The sequence below is a fragment of the Brachycentrus maculatus genome, unplaced genomic scaffold (genome assembly GCF_059751285.1).
Source record: "Brachycentrus maculatus isolate JH-2025_06_01 unplaced genomic scaffold, ASM5975128v1 h1tg000264l, whole genome shotgun sequence".
Lineage (NCBI taxonomy): Eukaryota > Metazoa > Arthropoda > Insecta > Trichoptera > Brachycentridae > Brachycentrus > Brachycentrus maculatus.
In genome coordinates, this window is record NW_028281015.1 from 403,148 (window position 1) to 426,375 (window position 23,228).

Consider the following 23,228-nt stretch of genomic DNA (forward strand, 5'->3'; position numbering starts at 1 on the left):
TTGGAATGACAGTTTTATCTGTTTAAATAAACAGCGAACAGGGTGGGGGGGAAAACATCAACAAAAACAAACAAAAACACACACACACACACACACACACAAATTGCTCATGGTGGACAACATGGTTCTTGATATCTATTGTCACTAAACGTTTTCACTGTTTCAAATAATAGAAGTCTCAAATTGAAACACCTTTAATATTAATATGTTATCCCTGTCGTGAAAAATCTAGCGTCTTGTCAGACTAGATTTTTCACGTTAGGAAGGAATAGGTTTAGTGATAAAATCCTAATTTTATTAGTAAATTTAACAAGTCAGATTCGCAATAATAAAACAAAATTTCCAACAATAAATAATAATAATAATAAATTGTAATAATAATAACCTTTGTAGTATTGTATTAAGAGGGAGGTTTAATTTTCAAATAAATGTTTTATCTTTTTTAATAAATATTTAGTTATACCATGGGATTAATAATGGTTTAGTTAGGTAAACATCAGACAGGTTTATAGATTCTCCATACCGATATCCATGTAGCACCTAGCACTAAGCTCAATGTAATCGGAGGCATACAGCGAACAGACGTATCTGTTCCAACTATAGGTCCGCATACACCCGATATATAGCATGCATGTGCCGGTTTGCCAATATATGGGACCGCAGTACTTGGCAAGCCGCGCTCCGATTGCATTGGCTTCAACGTCCGTGGGTATTCGATATCTAACGAAACTTCCGCTAAACATTATATTATACCTACAAGACACGACTGTAAAACGTCATCGACTTATTTGCGGACAAATTCATTTATTTTACTTATTTGTGCACGAAATACAATGAGAATTAAAAGAACTTAACTTTTATACGGTACATAGATGTTTTTTTCATCGCAAAAGGTCGTTGCTCAAAATTCTATTGTCGCATATAAAAAAAATATCAATAAATCATAAAAAAATATGTACAATATTTTGAAAATGTCCAAATACTTATTTTTTGACATCTCATCAAAGAAGAAAATGGAAGTCTGGCATATATGAACCAATTTAGAAACCTTATTCTTGAATCACTAGAACTTCACTAGAGACATCTATTGGTGAGATGTATGACGGTCGTCAGCCCCGTAAATGCCCAGACTTCCATATTCTTCTTCATGTTTGATGAGATGTCAAAAAATAATATGAAAATATCTCCTGTAATTGGAGATAATCCAGATTTTGTGAACAAGTATTTAGACACACTCAAAATGTTGTGTCCAAATACTTGTTCACAGATCTGGATTATCTCCAATTATAGGAGTTATTTTTCATATTATATTTTTTTGACATCTCAACATAGATGATGAAGAATATGGAAGATATATGATAAGCTAAAGTCGTAAGCACCGTAAATACCCTGATTTACATATTCTTCTTCATCTATGTTGAGATGACAAAAAAAAAAAAAAAAATTATTCGCATCATTTTGAGTGTGTCTAAATACTTGTTCAATAATCTCAGCTTTCTCCATCAAGGAGTTATTTTTACATGATTTATACATCCAAATAAGAGGATCTCTGCCAAATAAAAAAAATTCAGTCTAATATATATATATCTGTTATTTATTTTATTCGCTAAATTTTATTAATCTATGAATTATATTAATTTGACTTCAAATCGACATTAAAAAAATCTTAATAAAAATGTAAATCCGCTATTGAAAAGCGTTTTTCGAGATAATTTCTTAACAGGTCACGATTGCACAGCGTAACGGATAAAATACCTGGCAGACAGAGGTCAGGACTTCTGTTGTAACGAAACATACTTATAACCTGAGTGACCTCAGACCTCAGTATTGCCAAATTCTGTTTTCTCGAGTAACAGAGAAATTCATAATCATAGTGTTACTGGTTTGTTATATTTTCTCATTTGTTTCCTTTAAAAAAAATCCAAATTTTGTTTTTTTTAAATGCCTATTTACCATACTGATTTATTGTTTTATATTTTGCACTGGGTTAGTTTTGTTTAATTTTTTATCTTTTTTTATTTATTTTTGTTTCAGTCTTGTTAATCTTAATCCCATGTTCCAAAATTAGTAATAGAAATCACTCATCGGGAATATTATACACGGGACTTTTATATAGAATATATTTTAAAATAAATAAAAGGGACTTATTTTATTTTTCATTATATAATAGAATTCAATATTCCTTTTTCCTAAATTTTGGACCACAAGAATACTTTACCTTTTTTTCACGATGTTCACACGCATTGGTGTGTATCTTAGATTCTCAAACTTATTTGAACCATGGTCCCTCTTTTAAATGCAAAATTATACAAGGCCCCCTGGAAATTTCACTTTGAAAAAAAATAAAACAATAAAAAAAAAGTGTAATTATTTTTTCATATATTTACTTGGAATTGAACCCGAGACCTGCAGAATGATAGCTAAGCGTGCTGACCGTTACGCTACGGAGGCGGACTGCATAGTATATATTAATGTTACTACAATTAAAGAGGTGTGTAATTATAAAAAAATACATAGATTAATAAAATACTTTTCACTAATAAAAATTCATTTTATATCCGATTTTATCGATGAAATTGCCTTTCTTCTTAAGTAAAGCAATTACTCAAAAAAGCTCCTAAATCAAAGTGCTTTTTCAGTAATGTCCTTAATGGTATGCATTTCTAAGGATGTAATAATTTTATTGCAGCAATAAATATTATTTGTTTGACTCGTACGCTCATTTTTCCGGTAAAGTGGTTTTATAGCATTAACTTACACATTCAACAGAAAAAAACCTCTTCTGATATATTTCGTGAAAAAATAACCGTTGTAATTTTTTTTTAAAAAAATTGAATATTTTACTATATTTAAATGAGAATAATGTATATTGCAACTTTTCTTGAATGTTTTTCGCAGATACATTGTGACACATTTTATAAACATTATAAAATTAAACAACTTTGTTTTAACCACTTTTTTTTATTTTAAGTACACTTTAACCTACCGGTTTCGACAAGAACCTTATCATAATCAGGGTTAATTAAATTCTAAAACATTAAAATACTCACAATTAATTTCTTTTCCTTACCAAAAACGTAATTTTCAATGTTTTAAAATTTAATAAACCTTGATGATTACAAGGTTTTTGTCGAAACCGGTGGGTTAAAGTGTACTTATAATAAAAAAGTGGTTAAAACAAAGTTGTTTAATTTTATAAAGTTCATAATGTTAGTAACCATTCCCATCTTTTAAGTCAACAAAGTGGTTGGGGGTATGTTTACCATTCAGGAGATCCCGGTTACAATTCCCAGGAGGGTCAAAATTGATAGTGTAACATTCTCCACACTACCTATGATTAAAAAGCACACTATTTCTAATTTCGGAACTTGTATATATATCTCCTATAATTGACACGTTCTTTCATATGTGAGTTCTCGGCACCTAGTTTAGTAAGATTTAGCAGAAACTTATAAAATTTGTGAAAAATTCTTTTCGAATTATCTAACGGTAAACTGTGTATATCGGTATACTAAGCAAAAGGCGGCAAAACTAAATGAAATAATGTTTCATATACGTGTATATGATATAAAACTTGTTTTAGTATACCATCGGCGGCTATAGTAAGAGTTTCCTTTTCACCACATCTCATTCCTTTTCGTCCTGAACCCTCAGGGTGCATATTTTAACCATGTCCTAGTGCGAGCTCCTCCACAAAACGATCCCTCTGAGAATTTAATAAAAGGATAACTGTGTTTTCCAAGCAAGGAAGATAAAATTACATTGCAGGAGATTTTTACAACCCTTAGCCAAGGTTGCCGATTGAAAATTTGGGTATAAAACTTCTGGGGGTCGAATGACTCCATTCATAAATCTTTATCATTCATTCGGAGCTTTAGTGTGTATTGTGAGCTCCCTAAAATATACACGTTTTCTACAAACATTCGACATTCAGAGATATCGAGAAATCCACAAATTCTTAATTGCTTCAACTTATTATTATGACTTTAAACAAAAACTATAAAATATATTATAAAACAACAACCAGATAATTTGTTCCACTTTTATTATATTTGACTGGTGATCGAATTTTGTCATTATTGACATAATCAGCCTGGTTGGAGGCTAGAAAAAAGTAAATATCATATACGACTACTCAACAAGGCAGGAATTGAAAACCATGTTTTTTTATTGAAAAATGAATTATAATATATACAAAAACATATATATATATATATATATATATATATATATATATATATATATATATATATATATATATATATATGTACCTATATATATATATACACATATAAATATATATATATATATATGTATATATATATATATATATATATATATATATATATATATATATATATATATATATATATATATAGATTGTAAATAAATGAAATTAATGTTTTATGTAAACACAGATTTGAATTATATTCTTACCTTCATATGGTGAAGTTGTTTTGTTACTAGCTCAGCCCTGGACGCCTGGTCCGACCCGTTTACTGGGAATGACCCCATGTACTGAAAAAAACACGAATTATTCAAAAGCTATAAACTTCACAAATTCTAAACTAGGGCACCACTGTCAAATATTTTACATCTATCAAAATTTCAGCTGTCATACGAAACCAATAAAAGTGCATGTAAATATCTTGTTATTCGTATTATTACCCAAATTAATAATACAGAATATTGTGAATTTAATTTGATGGTTTTATAATATAAGTAAAAGTATTTCATAGGTATCTCATAAATGATGTAATGTTAACCCAGAATTTATTGCTCAAACACATCTTCAACTAAGTCTCATTAAAATAATTATCAATTTGAAAAACAAAGATTCCAGAGATCACTTCTATAATTCGGATAAATAATGATATTATATTAAGTGATCTTCATAAGAATGAAATATAAATTCAATTTACTTAATATGTTAATAAAATCGAAATTTGTATTTTATAATCCATGATGTGGTGGTAAAAACATTTGACTACCATGCTGCAGGCTCCCTATACGATTCCCAGAGAGGGTCAAAATAATTTTAAACCTTTTTTACTAAAATATTTATTTAATATGGACTTGTACATCAAGCGAAAGACTGATCGCCTTGCCTTCATGTAATAAATCAACAAATATACGTTACATGAATTTGACGCAGTACCCTATGCACCTTTGAGTGCGTATAAGAGTCATTAGTTGTAATATTTAAGAATCTTATCCTTTAAAAATACCTATATTATAATATATATATATATATATATATATATATATATATATATATATATATATATATATATATATATATATATATATATATATATATATATATATATATATATATATATATATATATATATATATATATATATATATATATATATATATATATATTTATATATATATTAATATAGAACGTTTTGTTTTAAAAACTGACTTTTACAGCGAAAAAACAACTTGTTAAAATTTTGCAAAACTTTTCAAGTATTCTTAATTAAATTATCACATAGTTTCCTCACCAGCATGTTATTTTATTTTATAAGTTAAGTTTAACCGCAAACCTGCGGTGAAATAACCTGCATTTCCTGGCTGTGTCTGGCGGTTAAGGTTGACTAGACATTAAACAGAGCCTTAGGTGAGTGTAAGTCGCGGCCACCCCGTTTTCAGGCACGTTGCGAAAGTTTCCCTTGATTTATGTTGTAATAAAAAAGATATTAACTTTGGGCGTCATAAATAAATCAATAAAAAAAGACAAACCGTCCTTTTATTTGAGAAAAGTGAGTCAGGACGCGATGGAGATTTAGTTTATGGACTCGTTTAATGGGTGCTTCAAATGATGGAATAAATCGCTCCGAAACGTTTTCATTGCGCTTTTATGTTATTACTCCTTGTACCTAATTATTTATTCAACAAATCCATTTCATTACATCGAACAACTCGAGAAGGATTTTTTTCAGATTAATGAGAATCTGACTAGTTAAATTTGGTTATAAAATCAGATTTTTTTTATGATTTATCGGATGCTAGATTATTCACCCTACGGATGATATATAAATATATATTATAGGTGTCTCAACTTGAGATGACAGATCCATCGTTTTTATATGAAAGAAGGTGGAAGTATGAGCATCCCAGGGTTTGTGACTTGGCATTTGGCATGTGTATAGTTCACCATTTTGTCCTTTACCGAATATCCATTTCGATTAAATTTGAGATGCACGTATGCACTTATATTGAATTTTTGTCGTATGTTAGGTGTAATTTTCATAGATATGGAATTTCTCAGGAAAATTTTTTGGGAGAATTTTCAAATATCAAAATAACAACCTTAATTCAAGAGGAATCTATCAACAATGCATTTTTATATATATATATATATATATATATATATATATATATATATATATATATATATATATATATATATATATATATATATATATATCTTTCAAAAATTCATGCAATATGGTTGTTCAATAATAGACACAATTTCTTGAATGTTTTCCGTAGATACTTTGTAGTACATTTTATATCTTTATAAAGTTAATTAACTTTGTTTTCACCACTTTTTTTTATAAATACAATTCAACCTACCGGTTTCAACAATACATTGTGATCATCAGGGTTTATTTTAAATCAAAAACATTAAAATACTCTCACCAAAAACTTTCACACACTCCGTAAAAATCCTAAAATAAAGGATTTTAGGATTTTTATGGAGTGTGTGGAAGTTTTTGCTGAGAGTATTTTAATGTATTGAATGTTTTTGATTTAAAATAAACTCTGATGATGACAATGTATTGTAGAAACCGGTAGGTTGAATTGTTTAATATATACATTTATATTTATATTGTTTTGAAAACGCACATAGAACCACATGATCCAAAACACATCAAACAAAACGTTACTTACTACATTTATACGATTTTGAACATTCTTATAAAACAAAACCTAACAAATATATCTTTTGGTCAAAAGAATTTTTATTATTACTCAGCAAAGTTGTACAACCTGCTTCCATCATCCATAAAGTCATTATTAAATACAAAACGAAGCATAAATTTCATAAATCGATAATGGGGTGGATAGATCTGAAATTGATAATTTGGCCATGTCTTATTTGAAAACACTTTCGGCCAGGGAATCCCTATATTATTGTTTATGTTATAAATTGTTATTATGTGTATGAAAAAATTAATATATTATTCTCTGGTATTCATTTGTGGGTGCACTATTAAATACTCGAATTATAAATGTAATTAATCACTCAATTGGATGCAATTCCTTTTAATTACAAGAAGAAAAAAATACGTTGAAAAAAACTCCTCGTGTAGGTTCACCTCCTTGGTTGTGTGAGGAAAAGGAATCCTAGCACCCTGTTTCAGTTATTGAGTCCTGTTGTCCTTGGCTCGCGTCCACTCGAGATAAAACCGGTATGAATGGACGACACTTCTTCGTATGGCGACTACATAATTGCAAAGATTGAAGGAATGCATTGAAGGCAAGACATGGAGGAATCCAATTTATTCAAGAATCTATCAATTAAGACACTTTTATTTTACAAATAAAAAGGACAAGTATTTTAAACCAATCAAGAACTATTTTTATTACAGAAACCCAATGTTTAAATAAAATAAAAACTCAACCAGTCAGAAAAAAGTGAAATGAAGACTAATTAATACCTGGCAAGAATTTACGAGATAGAATAAGAAACACCAGGATAAGAGAAAAATGCGAGATCGAAGATGTCGTTAGGTGGGGAAGGCAACGAAGGAGACAATGGTAGGCGCATGTGAGGAGAATGGAACCATCCAGACTCCCTCACATTACACTTCACTGCCAACCTCAAGGTAGAAGACTCCCGGGCAGACAACTAAAGAGATAGATTGACAGCTGGGAATCGACATCGCAGGAGGCTAATCTTTCTTAAAAACAGGCCACAAGGCCAACACTAATCAGGAGAAGAGAATAAGAAGAATAAACATAGATTTTTTTTAATTTCGTGCAATATTGGTGAAACGTCTTTGCAATTTATATTTATTTCATCTGTATAACATAACACCAATACACACAATGCTAAACATTGCTCACAGCTCAAGCATACTTCTTGGCAGCTGCTATCATTTAACATTATTCATAATTTCAATGTATTCCGATCGTATTTCTCTCTCATAAATTGTTTGTATCTTTTATAAAATAAAACAACTTATTATGACCACTTTTATTGAAACACTTTATCTAGCCGGTTTGGACAAGATCCTTGTCATAATCAAATGATGACAAGGTTCATAATTTTTATTTTTAAATGCGTTTAATAAAGTTTGTAAAATGCGCCACAAAGTATATGTTAATATTTTCATTATTTCACAAACAATGTAAAATAAAAAAAAATACCATCAAGCCGCTTCCCCCCTGGAGTAGGCAGAGAGAATAGTACGCCACACCACTCTGTATTTGCAAGCATTCGTCGCCTTTTCCACATTCATGCATCTGCTCATACATACCCCCATAATTCCAACGAATTCCTAACCTAACTTAAACTAACCTCACCTGACCCCTTTCAAGTTTTTGAAATACTTGATCGTTCTAAACTTTCCTCGGTTTTTCTCTGCTTCTATCACCAATTACATTCGACATTCGAATTTATTTTACTGGTGTATATTTTTCAATAATAATCTTGTAAAATTATTGACTTAAATGATTTCCAGAACTATAATTTAGCAATACTTATTAATTTTAAAAATGTTACATATTTAGTATCCAAAGTTTAAGCGAAACTTGTTCTCACTGCACAAACAATCCCCTGTCTACTTTATGGCCAACTAATGTTTTTGTGTTTTGTTTTTCCGCAAATATGAAGGTAGAGACTGAATATAAGAACACTGCTCCCCTCAAACACATCACATTCGGGAGTAAATTTAGTTGTATTTCATGTTTAAATAAATGAGTCATGTTAAATTTTTTTATTTTTTTTATTTTTGTCAGACACGGGATTATTCACCCTACGGATGGTATGTCAACATTATAGGTGTATTAACTATAAGAAACATCTATTTATGTCAACATTAAAGGTGTATCATCTATATGAAACGTTCTTTCTATATAAAAGGCAATGAAAATCTGACCATCCCAGGGTCTGTGACGTGGCATTTGACCAAATCTATTAATAATTAATTAGCAATGATTATGACACTTGGGCATTCATACTCGTATTCATATTTTTATGCTGTAATTTATGTAAGGTCCCTTGAAAACTTCTCAGTTATAAAAATATGTATGTACACGGAGAAAAAATTGATTTATGATCATTTCATTTTCCACATTAGCAAGCAAATCAGTATCACAAATTTGTTTCAAAGTCCATCTTTTATGTGGATTTAAGTTTTTGCTTCCAAATAATTAAATATTATTATAATTACTATTTACTCTTTTATTTCTAAAAATACGTTTACAAATAAAAAATAAAAATAAGTTTCTAAAAATATGTTTATAAATGCAGAAATGTTCAATCAGCGCATGTCCAGACAATTATTACAGTGGCCATATTCCAACATAAAGCGATGCGGTACGTGTACAGCACATGACCATAACGTGCGTTACATATAACTAAACTAACTTACCATCACGCCGTTTCCCGCAGGAGAATAGAACGCCATAACACTCTGTCTTTGCAATCATTATTCGCCTCTTCCACATTTATGCATCTCCTAGAGATTATTTCGACTCCTGACCCTGTCGCTTTCAAGACAAACCTGACAGTGACATGTTTCTCCTGATATTCTTCTGCTTCTTTTTCCAACTACATTCGCCTAATATTTTTCTTGCCGTTCTTTCCTCACTCATTCCTCACTCACTCGTTCCACATGTCCAAACCATCTCAACATAACTTTCACTGTTTTGTCGATAATGCCTTGGATACTTTCTGTAAATTACCATTCGAATATATATCATAAAACGTTTTGCCGCGCATTTGTCTGATAGATCGCATGTCGACTGCATTCAGTCTACTTTCATCCTTCTCTTGCTAACTCTATCCTTCATTTCTATACATAAGAGTACGAACAGGACTCCATTGTGTACAGCCAGTTTAGTTTTTGCTAATAGGTTTTGTTTGCTATAACGGAGTTTTGTTCATCATTCACTCTGTTGCCAGATATCGGACGTATTTGTGTTAAAATTTTCCCATTTACTACTATTTTATATCCTAACCTAAATTAATTTTTTTTACTTGGTAAAAAAGTTCAACTTCAATCTAGATATATCAATCATGTCTATTTATCAGGTCTATATTTTTTCTAAATTATTTCAATGCACTATTCACTCTTAAAAAATAATTTATTTAATAATAAAAATGTAACTTTGTTTCAAAATCACAACGTGATTTTAAAACAAGGAACATTTTATTAATAAAACGGAAAATCACAAAGTTAGTGCTTCAAATATAAATTATAATAATTAATTTGTTAAAAAATATGTTTTAGTTCTCGTTTGATGGTCACCGTCTGTACAAAAGTATATACTCGTATATTTGTTAGTTTGTACTTTATACAGAACCACATATCGGTCGAGTCCTTACAGCGCAGTTCCCAGTTCCCATACAGTTTGCACATAGCCTGCTATTCAGGATTCGCAGGACTGACATCATCCTCATATCGCCTGGAAAAACTTTGCATATCCTGTCTCGAGAGATACGTATAACGGAACAATCAAACAATGCAGGCATTTAAATTGGAGTGGCTCGCTGTCTATCTGCATGTGGTCAGTGGTTTTAATTAATAATAAGTACGTTTTGTATGAAGTGCAATGATTGTTTCAAACATGGCTTCCTTTGAATGCAATGCATGAAATATTTTTATATGTAAATGAAAAACAACTGATCAGAATAAATTATTAATGTTTCAAACGGATATGACTTGTAATGCATTCATGAGTAAATGAATGCATTTAAGAAACATATGTTTCTATATTTAATACTTTGCTTCCTAAATAAACACTATCTCTTATGCTTAAAGTTAGGTTTACGTTGGTTGAAACCGATATGAGTATTTTACGAAAACAGAACCTACCACATGCCTCTTTTGGTCAAAAAAACCTTGATTTTTATGCATAAATTTTTTTTCCATAATCCATAAAGTCATTAAATAAAAAAATTTGAAAAAAAGAGCTATTTATAAATGGATAATGGACATGGGTAGAATAAAATATTTTTGGCCGTGTAGTATTTGATTGCATGTCAAAAATAATTTACTTTTCAAATAATTTATAATTACATATTGTAAAATCTATCCTCGGGACGGGAACTAAAGTGCTCATTTTTATATTTTGTAATTTGTAATTATGGTATTGAATGATGAAGAAAAAACGGTGAATTTGTTGAGTTTCTCCAGTTGAGTCAGCCAATAAGCTGGCAATACAGTGTGCCATTCCAGTGAGTTTTAGTGCAGAGTGAAAATACAAAGGGAATTCATTTCCTGATAGTTCTATGGAGGTTTCCATAGCCTTCTCCGTTTACGTTCCCCAGACTGTAGTACGTCAAGAGAGTGGAGAGTGGAACACCATGTAGTCCAAATTAAAATCACATTCAAATGAAGTATTTATTTACTTAATCTTTTAACATTTAAGTAAAAGAAATAAAATTCAAATACGATTTTTTACATTGTAAAAAAACGAAAAAAAAAAGATTTTTCATTCGACGATATCAATCGAAAAAAATACAGATCACTGTTTTTTATTATTTTATTTGCTAAGTACCAATCTTAAAATCTATTGGGACACACGTTTTTATGTATTTCGCATAATTGTCTTTTTTCATAAAATGATGGGGAATGCATATAAACAAGCATCATAATATATTTTAAGATATAGTAAAATTAAAAACGGATAGATATTACCGCAAAGTGACTGTCAAATCAATTTCTGCAATTTTTAAAGTTTATTTTAAATAAAATATACAGCACCCTTTAAAAGTACCTCTGATAAAATAATTTTGAACACAAGAGTCTCTGCTAAATAAAAGATTACTCAACTCAAACAAAGATGCTACCGAGAACTCACATGTGAAATGTGATCATTTGATCCAACCTTTAACAATTAATGACCCCTGTATACACCCAAACTTCTTTATATTATTCTTCATCTCTGTTAAGATGTCCAAATAATTAATTTCATTGAAATTGCTAACCATCAATGTTAATATTGAATTTCAATAAACTACTAGATGAGCACAAAGGAATTCGATAAAATGACGCGGATACTGTATGAATAATAATACCGCTCATCTTATACACAATGTACGTCATAAAAGTAACTACTAAGGTGGGTTTTCAATTAATTTACTCATCCTCGAAGGCTATTAAAACCTGAATTTCTCTCAACACAGGATAAAGAGGGAATTGTTTTAATGTCGAGACTTAAGGGAGCAACGTCTTGAGATAAGGGGGATGAAATGAATACTATAAAACGTTTTAAATGTGTGCCTTCATATGGATATGCTTGTACGTTATTGTTATGAAACACACATTTAAACTCATCATTCAATAAGTTCAAGAATGACAAAAAATTCCAATTAATACAATGGTTATGCACAATCGTAAATAGAAGGGAAGTGGGATAGTTTACACCTCGAAAATATTCATATTTTGTCTAGATTCTGCGAATTGGTCTACGGCAACAAATGACACCTTCTTCGCCACTTTTTTGCAAAACCCTTTTTAGCTCCAAAATATTAAAAGTATATTTATTCCCCATTTTGCATCAAAATTTGCCATTGCAAACGCTCTGTTTGCGTTTGCTTACAGTCTGTAAAAAAGTACAACGCATCGACAGTTCAGAGCAATGTTTGGAGCGCAGTAAAAAATATTCATGACAATAGATGAATTGTGGATTCATCGTTACAATCTAGAGACAAATCGTCGGGCAGCTGAAAGAACAGCAATCGGCAAAAACCGATATAAACTACCAGCAACGCATATGTCAGCTGGTAAAGTTTTTGACTTCGTATTTTGGGATGCGCGTAATATTTTATTCATAGATTACCTTGAGAAAAGAAGAATCATAAATTACGAATAATTTATGGTATTATTGGAGCAATTGAAGAAAAAATTTAAGAAAAATAATTAAAAATAATAAAAACAAATTCAGTCATCCTACTAACTTATTGAGTGATGGTTTAAATAATAATACAGTGTGAGTAACACAATATTTTTATTATTATTTTCATCATTTTGTTTTATAATAAAAATGCCTAAAGTATTCTATTTTATTGATAAAATAATATACTTCATCTAACTTGTTAGCGGTTTAATAAGAAATAAAATAGCAGAATATATTTTCAATTGCAGTTTTATTTTCGATGCATTTCGCATCATACGCAAACACCGTATGTAAGAAAAGTCTAAATTTTAGATTTGTGTCTTTAGGGCGTTAAATTTAGACTAAGTTTCACACACGGTGTTTGAAAATGATGCGGAATGCATCGAAACACGTGTCACAATAGATTTTAAGAAACAGTGGTATTTAATAAGTAAAACTTGAATTAGAAATAGATAGAAATTAAAACAAAATTACTGCTGAATCAACGAATGAAAATGGTAAAAAAAAATTAAAGACGTGAGGGTAGAATTTTCCTTTTTTTTCAACAGAATTTACTCGTAACGATAAAATGTTTCATATGGGAATTGAGTAAATAACATTGTTTGCGTTACAAGTGTACCATCAGTGTGTATTTCGAATACAAAGTACAAATAAAACCTTAAACCGTTTTCATTAGCAGAATTCTACAGTTAAATAAACAATCGAATATTTTGTAAACAAAAGTCTCAGCAAATACAGACATGCTTCAGACACTGAAATAATACGAATTCATCCCTCCCTTGCTGCGAGCTTATTTTACTTTTTAAACCCTTCAATCATACACTGAAACGTTTTTTACAATACTGAGTTTTATGAAATATCGCTTTTTTTGAAATTCCTGAAAAAAGCCTCGACTTAAAACTTTAAAAGAGTATACTAAACCCTTTTCAACTTTAAAAACAAGCATTGGATAGTAGAAATCTTACTATAAGATAATTTTCATTTCCAAATGCTGAGAAGTCATATTATAAAAACCAACTAACTGTCACGCCACTTCTCTGCAAGAGTAGGCACAGAGAATAGAACGCCACGCCTTTGTATTAAAAAATCCAAATCATGAAAAAATCAGCCAAATGAAAATATTTAAGCGTTTAAATAAGTAACTTCCATAAATTACTTTTTAGGAATAAAACATAGAAAATACTTCAAGGTATTACAACAACAACAATAATTAATACAACTAACGGTAATAATAAAATTGATTCACGTTTGTACAATATACCATTAGTATTTATTTTAAGATTTTTTATCAAGGAAAGGATAATTACTAGTAAAATGCCTGGTATTTAAGACAAAAAAATCCTTGCAAAAAAGTCATCTACCGATAAAATTTCAATTCACTATGGGATATCCTAGTCTCGAACCATTTTGTGGAAAACATTTTCATACTAGGAAAATGCACGGAACTTTGAACGCCGGTTCTGAACTTGGATGGTAAAGTTTTCATCTAAACACAAAAGGTATCGTGACTGGGAAATTTCACCCTTATTTGTGACTGGTGATAAATTATTTAAGCGACAACAACTTTTGAATAACGTCTTATGTAAAATAATGTTAAATAATGAAGTAAAATGTATTAAATGTAAAATAGTGAAGTTATACTTCATATTCTCTTTAAAAAGTATTTTGATACTACATTTTATTAAACAAATGAAAACTATCTCAAGATGTTTCAGAATGAAAAACAAAATAATAAATATAATGCTTAATGACGCTAATTGAATAATGAATAATTTAAAACAAAAAAATATAATGTATCACCAAAATATTTTCCAGGTTATATTATGTTAAGTAATGATCACATGGTATTAGTATGTTAATACTTTTTATACTTAAAAATAATAAAATAAACATGTAAAAAAAATATTATTCGCTCATTTATTTAATACGTAAATGGTTAAAAATGTATGACGATGTGCCAGCAAGTATGAAAAATTGAAAAAAAATGTTTGATGAATTATTTAAATTAATTTTTTTAATATTGTTTTATTTTATTTTATAAGTAAAGGATAAACATGTTAATAATGTTTATAATTAATAAAATATTGTTTTATATTATTGAACTATTATTATTTAAGGATAAAATAGTTACATATAAGTTTTATGTATTTTAACTGTAAATAATGTTTTATTAAATAATTGAACAATAAAACACTAATAATTGCGAATATTTATTTAAACCACTTTTAAAGTAAGCAATACATTAAGTTGAGTTAAAATTTAATCCAAAATTGGAGTCGTCATACTATTGATCTTTTTATCGGCCTGCCTCTGCCATATCTATTCGAGCAAATAACTTCATTTATAAAATTCAAACAGCCAATACTTCAGTGACAGAACAGGAAATTAGTTTTGTACAGTTCATTCGGTTCTAAATTACTTCAGAAATCCGTTTTTTTACAAATCCATGAGCACTGATTCGTGGTCGAGTTGTTTATGGTTTTATCAATGTTTTTATCAAAACCAAAAATCTGTACATATTACCACCTCACAAAATTTTAAAGGTAAATTAGTATTTTATATATGCAAATCCGCCTCCGTAGTGTAATGGTCAGCACGCTCGGCTACCGTTCTGGAGGTCCTGAGTTCGATTCCCAGAAGGGTCAAATAAATATAAGTGATTTTTTCACTCTTATATTTATTCAATATTACCGTGGACTTGTACCTGAAGCGTAGGGCTGATCACCTTTCGATCAAGATAACACTGCATTTATATAATACAGTGCCCTATGCACCGTTTGGGTGTGGATTGGGGTTTGAAGAAGAATATATGCAGAATATAACAATTTTAAAAAGTACCCCATAAGGTATGTAAAATAGTCCGCGTTTAACATATTTAAAGAGGAATTTTCCGAATATCACATATTGAACTTATATGTTTAAAATTTAATTAAAACAAAAATATCAGAACAACAGTCCCTAGTCAGATTCATCTTCGTTAATTAATTCCGTATTTTATTTCATACTTAAGACTCTAACGAGTATTCGCCTATAATTTTCTCTCTTAATGAAAACCGTAATTCTGATATCATTTTTCAAAGCTTACTCTAATCGCTATATAACTTGAGATAACTGAAGTAAACTTCAATATTTCAATTAAATTTTCAAATACAAAGTGAAAAACACTCATCGGACCCTTATTGTTTTTTTTACAACACGTGTAACATTAAAAGTACATGTGTAAATCAACGCTAGGCGCCGTGGCGTAGTTGGGTAGACGCTCGTCTGTGAAACTTGCGTCGCGGGTTCCATTCCCGCGAATTGCAAAATAAATTCATGAAAGATCTATTTTCAATTGATCGGGGTTTTTGTGATGTGTTTATCACATTTGCCTTCTCTATCTTAACTATCCTACCTGCAGACAAGCTTCTTAAAGTAAAGTTTTCGAGGGTTTTTCCTATCCAAAAACAAACAATGAAGAATGAGATTTTTTTTAAAGAATTTATGTTAACTTGGTTAATGTCATATTTTTACGTATAATAATAATAAATAATAATAAAACCCTTATCCGCACCCCAATGGTGCATAGGGCACTGCGTCATATAAACGCAGTGTTATCTTGACACATGAAGAAAAGGTGATCAGCCCTCCGCTTCAGGTACCAGTCCAGAGTAATATTGAATAAAATATGACAGTGAAAAAATCACTTATATTTATTTTACCCCCCTTGGGAATCGAACCCGGGACCATTACACTACGGAGGCGGATTTTTACGTATAATAAATAAATACCATTATCTTATAAATTGTGGTATTTGCCAAGTAAAACGTAAATTAATAATGTTTAGATGTGAAAGTGACGAATCAATAAATTAAATTAAGTATTTTTTCGATAATTGATTCGGCAGTCACTTTGGGGTAAAATCCATACATCATTTATTTAAGTTTTACTAAGTAGGTAAATACCTACCACTTTTTAAAAATCTCTTTAAACATGTGTCACAATAGATTTTGAGAAATTGTGGTTTTAACTAAGAATTTTTCATTTCATTGTATAATGGGAACACTTTTACTATGTTCACTTCTCAAAACAACGAAACCAGCACCGTACCTGCTACTGTTCAAAGAAATTTATTTACATTGATACTCGAAAAAGCGTTGTTCAGGGAGCATACGTAATACTCGCAGAACCTCCTTGCGCGCTCAATTAAGTGAACTTCCCACCTTAAACCCGGCTATAAATTTGACTGGATTTAAATGTGAAAGAGGGAAAATTCACAATGGCAGCGGGAGCCCTATTTCAGCCCCAAATCTCCAAACACTCCCTCTCACCTGTAACTGAATTGTTGCCGAATCATGAACTGAAACTAAATTGTTATTCAAGCGCGCATTGTTAGGGTGGGTTTGGACTATATCACAATTTAATCCCAACCTTTTTACAGCGCCCGCGACCGGATTAAAAGTCGTGCTACCTTCCGCCGGCTGAGGATTAAAAGCTTATCTATTGTTTCACAACTATTGTACACTTTTACGTATGACGTCAGAGGGGCGACTGAATTCACGGGTTTGTATCGGCGGATTAAGGGGTTCATAATTGTACGAAATCCCGCATGGAAATTGTTTAATGGGCCTCAAAGCTTCTGCCAAATTCATTGTTTTACTATATTAACATACAATGAACTAGGAAACCTAATATGACCACTAAGTTGAGTACAGCTTACATCAGTGATTCGGAAAATTATTTCCTATTACCACACTTATGGCATACCAAAAACCGCAAGTAATAATTTATTTTTTCAAACCCTTATCCGCACCTCAATGGTAGTGCACCGCAAATGGTACTATATTATATAAACACAGTGTTATCTTGATCGTCAACCTGAAGGAAAGGTGATCAGCCCTTCGCTACAGGTATCAGTCCAGGGAAATATTGAATAAATATTAGGGTGAAAAATCACTTTTATTTATTTGACCCCCCTGGGAATCGAACCAGGGACCTCCAGAACGGTAGAAGACAATAAAATAGACAAAAAAAATATATAAAAACATTATAATCATTGAAGTATCTATTCATATTATTTCTTAATTTTATATTGACATCATTTATTAAACGTATTATTTATTGATAAGATATTGACATTACAAAGATGATAATGGATGATTGTAGATATGTAAAATAAGCAATAATTAAACACTTTTATGGGCTGTTTTTTAGAGTTTATAAATTTGCAACATTTGTTACTTGTTACTTTGTTTTTCCACCTGTTGATGAAAACATCTTTAGTTCTTAAAACTAGTCATGTTTACCTTTTTTTTAAAGTAAATCTTTTTGAGTTTATTCATAAAAAAATATGCTCATCAAAATATTATTTCCTTAATACATTAATTCATTTCACAATTGATTTATTTTTATTTTTATAATAAATAGATGTAAAAGATTTTTAGTTGTACCGTATTGTTAAAATAAATGTTTCAGTGCTATTTTAATTTTTTTTTAAGGAAAAACCCGCAAAACCTCTAGTTTAGACTTTTGTCTGCAGGTAGGATAGCAAGGAAAGGAAAGGAATATGGAAAAATACATCTCAAACACCCAGACCAATTTAAAATGAGTATTTCTTCAATTCATTTTGTAATAGGCAGGAATAAAACCTGGAACGCCAGTTTTACAGTCGAGGGTCTACCCAATTGCGTGTTAATCAGTGATATAAGAAAATTTTAAGTTCAAATTGAAAATTAATTGTTTTTCAACTTGTGTAAATTTTAACGCATATAAATGTAAGAACTTTATATTAATAACCATAATTTAAAAACAATTAAAAACTATATATTTAAAATATTTTTAAGCCCCTTTGAGGTAGTATTCAACGAAAATGGCGCTAAAAAAAATATCCAAATTTATTATAGTTATAAAGAATAAGCAATATTTTCAATTGATAAAATTATAATTGCTTCTTATTAATATACGCGAGTTTTTAATAAAAACGATTTTTTTTGTTAAATTTGACGGAAAACATTGTGACAGCAACTGCTTCAAATAAATTTGTTCTAAGGCAATTTCATATCTAAAATCATCGACTTGATATACCTACTAAATTTCAAAGATATCAACCCTTATCAAAATTAGAATCACTGACATCTTTTATGAATACATGAATGGTTTTCTTTGGAAAATATGAAGACCCCTTAATGTAGAACCAACGCATAAATAAAAGCATTAAATCCCGTCCGATTTCATTAAAAATATCATTTTAATATCCTCGTTCCAATTTCTTGTCAAAATATTTGACCCAAAAAGTCTGCTTCATAAATGTTAAATCAACTGAATACAGATACTTACAGATAGATGTATGGTATTATCTACAGTAGTTAGTCGCTTCTTTAGGACCATGTTCTTTAAAAAACTGTACCAAAGAAAATTTATTTTAGTTTACTATTACAAACCTTGAAGTAAAGTGTGCAGAACCCTAAGATTTTTAAAGCGCGTACATTTAATATAACATTTTGAGTGTGCACCAATAGATGTCTCTAGTGAAGTTCTAGTGATTCAAGAACAAGGTTTCTAAATTGGATCATATATAAAGAACTTCCAAGAATTCGAGTAGTGTGGTTGTCAATAATGGGTAGTATTGGTGAATGTTAAACGTGTGTAAAGTGATCACTTAAACCAGCCTATGACGGTCGTCAGCCCCGTAAATGCCCAGATTTCCATATTCTACTTCATCTTTGATGAGATGTCAAAAAATAATATTAATTAATAAAATAATAATAAAACCCTTATCCGCACCCCAATGGTGCATAGGGCACTGCGTCATATAAACGCAAAATTATTTTGATCGTTTACACATGAAGGAAAGGTGATCAGCCCTCCGCTTCGGGTACCAGTCCAGGGTAATATTGAATAAATATGACAGTGAAAAAATCACTTATATTTATTTTACTCCCCTTGGGAATCGAACCCGGGACCTCCAGAACGGTAGCCGAGCGTGCTGACCATTACACTACGGAGGCGGACAAATGAACGATGAATGATAAGGAGAGTGTTTTTTTTTTTAAATCTTAAACTTCATTAAGAAAATCTTCGTTTTCTTCATGTGCTAGGTATCGATTTTTCCTTCCTATATTCTTTCTTATAACAAGCCACTAGTGTGCATCCATATTCATACAAACCAGCGAGCACTCCAGCTATAGGAATACCAACCATTGAATAGAGATTTCCCCGCCAACCGTAACGGAGGATTTCTGATTGCAGCGGGAACTGGTATGGAGGAGAGGAGAAGAGATGAAGTGCACAAATTTAGGTCGCTCGGAAGAGACGAGAGGAGCCAGAGTACTTTGTAAACTTTTAACTCCACTTTATATCGGAAAGTCGCTAGACGATTGCAGAGTTTAATTTGGGCTGAATCAATGTTTGCAAATAAAACTGGAATAATCAAATAAGCGTCTTGGATCTCTTCTATTAACGGAAGAAACTTTTTATTGATCATCTCTATGAGAAATTTTAATAAAAATGTAGAGTTTCATACGATGAAAATGTGAAAGGTGTGTTGAGATGGTTTGGACATGTGGAGCGTATGAGTGAAGAAAGAACGGTTAAACAAATTTATGAGGCGAATGTAGTTGGAAAAAGAAGCAGAGGACGACCGAGGAAAACTTGGCACAATCAGGTATGTCAAATACTTGAAAGCGGCCGGGTCAGGAGTCGTAATAATCGTAGGGGATGTATGAGGAGATGCATGAATGTAGAAGAGGCAAAGAATGTTTGCAAAGACAGAGTGGTGTGGCGTTCGATTCTCTCTGCCTACCCCTGCGGGGAAGTGGCGTGATGGTTAGTTAGTTAGTTAGTTTAGTTTCATACGATGAAAATGTAATTCTTAACTCCTTAAGGCTAGAAACTAAAAAAATGTACCCTTTTCAAATTAACATTTCATTTAAAAATTAGCTTTACACGGCTCCAAGCCTTTGTATATATTATGTTTATTAAATATAATTAAAAAATAAATTGGTATGTCATTCCTTAAATTTTAAGAATTACTTTATTAAGTTAAGATTAAAAAAATTACAAGTAAGTAAGTAGTGTCGGGTTGTGGTCCCGTGGTTAGTGTCGCAGACTCTAAAGTCAGAGTTTCTAGGTTCGAACCCACTCTACCACAATTTGATACCTATTTTTAATTAAGAGCCGCTTAGGCTCTCAGAAATAGTATGAAATTAAAATATTTGTGTAAATAATAAAAACATATTAAACTCTTTAAAAAAAATGATAAAAATAAAAATTATTGTCATATTTCTATTTGTTTTTCAATCTTTCTTTTTAAGCCATACAAGATGTTCGAGAACTTATCATACTTTATAATTTACTAAGTAATTAACTAACGCTCTTCCCAAAGCTTTCGGCTGGTGTAGGCAAAGAGGATGTAAAACCGTACCACTTTGACTTTGCTAAATTTCGAATTGAATCTACATATGTTTGCAAATAAAACTGGAATAATAAAATAATTGTCTTGGATCCCTTCTATTGATATAAAGATTTATTTATCCATCGTCTTTTTTGAAACATTAATTAAAATACGATAAAATTTTAATAAATGAACTGAAAAAAATTTCATACTTGAAATAATATGGAAAGATATTTGTGTTAGTCACACTTTCTCAAATGTTTCCTTTAAACATATCTTGTTTTTTTTTATATGCGTATTTACTATACCCTTCAAATGTTTTATATTATATTTTAAGTTTTACTCTGTTTTAAATTTGTTTGATTTTTTTATATATTTTTTTACTTACTTATATGTGTTTATGTATATATATGACTTATATATGTATTATTTTTAAATAAATAAATAAAACAAGAATGCTTAAAACAATATGTACAAACCCGCGCTGACCGCACTGTTGTCATGGCAACGCAGCGTCTTCCCCAAAAGCTTTCGCATGACTGCCATCTATCGTATATAATCTAAACCACATATTCTGAAACGTCACTTTCACACCTGCACAAAAAACATTATTTTATTTTTGAACTCCAAAACGCACACATTTCGGACATAAAATCGGACATAAAATCACGCAACAAAATTTTTTTTTTTTAATTTTATATGGTATTTTTTTTTAATAATTACTGCTATGCAATTTTATATTTTTCTTTTATTCAATAAATTCATTTTATTTGCAAATATAATTGCGTTATTTAACCCAAATTTTGTTTTAATTACATCACAGATTATTACAGACACTTTCTATTAGATTGATATTTCATTCATGAATTTGTTTCGATGACATATGTTTCGATGCATTCCGCATCATTCTCAAATACCAAGTAAAGCTTTAATTAAAAATAAAATATATTAAAATTCATCACAACATCGCGAAAGCCGATAAACTGGTCTCGAAACACATTCAAAACACAACACTCCCGACCGTCATTTGAACAAAGACTGAGCGGATAAAATAAGCTATTTTTTTGCAGGCGCACACACACGTACGGTTAAAATAAGTTTTTTTTTGCAGGCGCACACACACGTAAGGTATATCGACGGCCTTTCAACGGGCACTGCATATCCCAATAAGACGGAGAGTAAACTGAACTGTTGGTGAGCTGTTGGAAGCGGTTTGGCCAAGTCAAAAGACCGCGAAAGCCTGCAGCGACCTTCCTCCAAGCTAACTCCATATGCCACACTATAATATATGTATGAATATTTAATTTATTGTTTGCGGTAAGTGCAACGCGCATGCCGCCATAAATGCAAGCCTGTTGAGATGCACTTTTAGACTGTACTTTCACGACCTCAAGTCAGCCTTAAAAATTAATGAACGTATCACGTTTCTTAGCATTATAATATTTAATAACTTCTAGGGTTGAAAACTAAAGATAACGTTACTTTGTTTTGTTCAAATTGTTGCCAATATGTGAAAGCACTTGACTTGCAATGTACAACGGACGTAAATTTATAGAATGAAATAACTTCTACGTTGGAATAAGTTAATTCCTGTAATATCTATGAAATTAGTGGTATTATCACATTATTGGTTTCTTGGTTGTGTTTAAAAAATGCATTTAAATAGTATTTTTGTCGAAACGAACCACAGATACTTCATTTGATATAAACAATACATAAAATTAGCATATGCAGAAAACTTACTAATAAAATATTTTTTAATGTAAGTTTT

General features: G+C 30.5%; 1 protein-coding gene across 1 annotated transcript in view; it reads right to left on the bottom strand.

Annotated features, from left to right (window-relative positions):
* LOC148305703 (EGFR adapter protein-like) overlaps window positions 1-22,528 on the bottom strand; it is a 168,984-nt gene extending 146,456 nt beyond the window's left edge. The window contains exons 1-3 of the mRNA XM_088266291.1: window positions 22,423-22,528; window positions 21,937-22,051; window positions 4,438-4,518 (exon numbers count right to left, since the gene is read on the bottom strand). Coding sequence (XP_088122417.1) covers window positions 4,438-4,518; window positions 21,937-21,960 — 105 coding nt within the window. The 5' untranslated portion in view covers window positions 21,961-22,051; window positions 22,423-22,528. The remainder of the gene's footprint in view (window positions 1-4,437; window positions 4,519-21,936; window positions 22,052-22,422) is intronic.
* Between the last annotated feature and the right edge of the window lie 700 nt (window positions 22,529-23,228).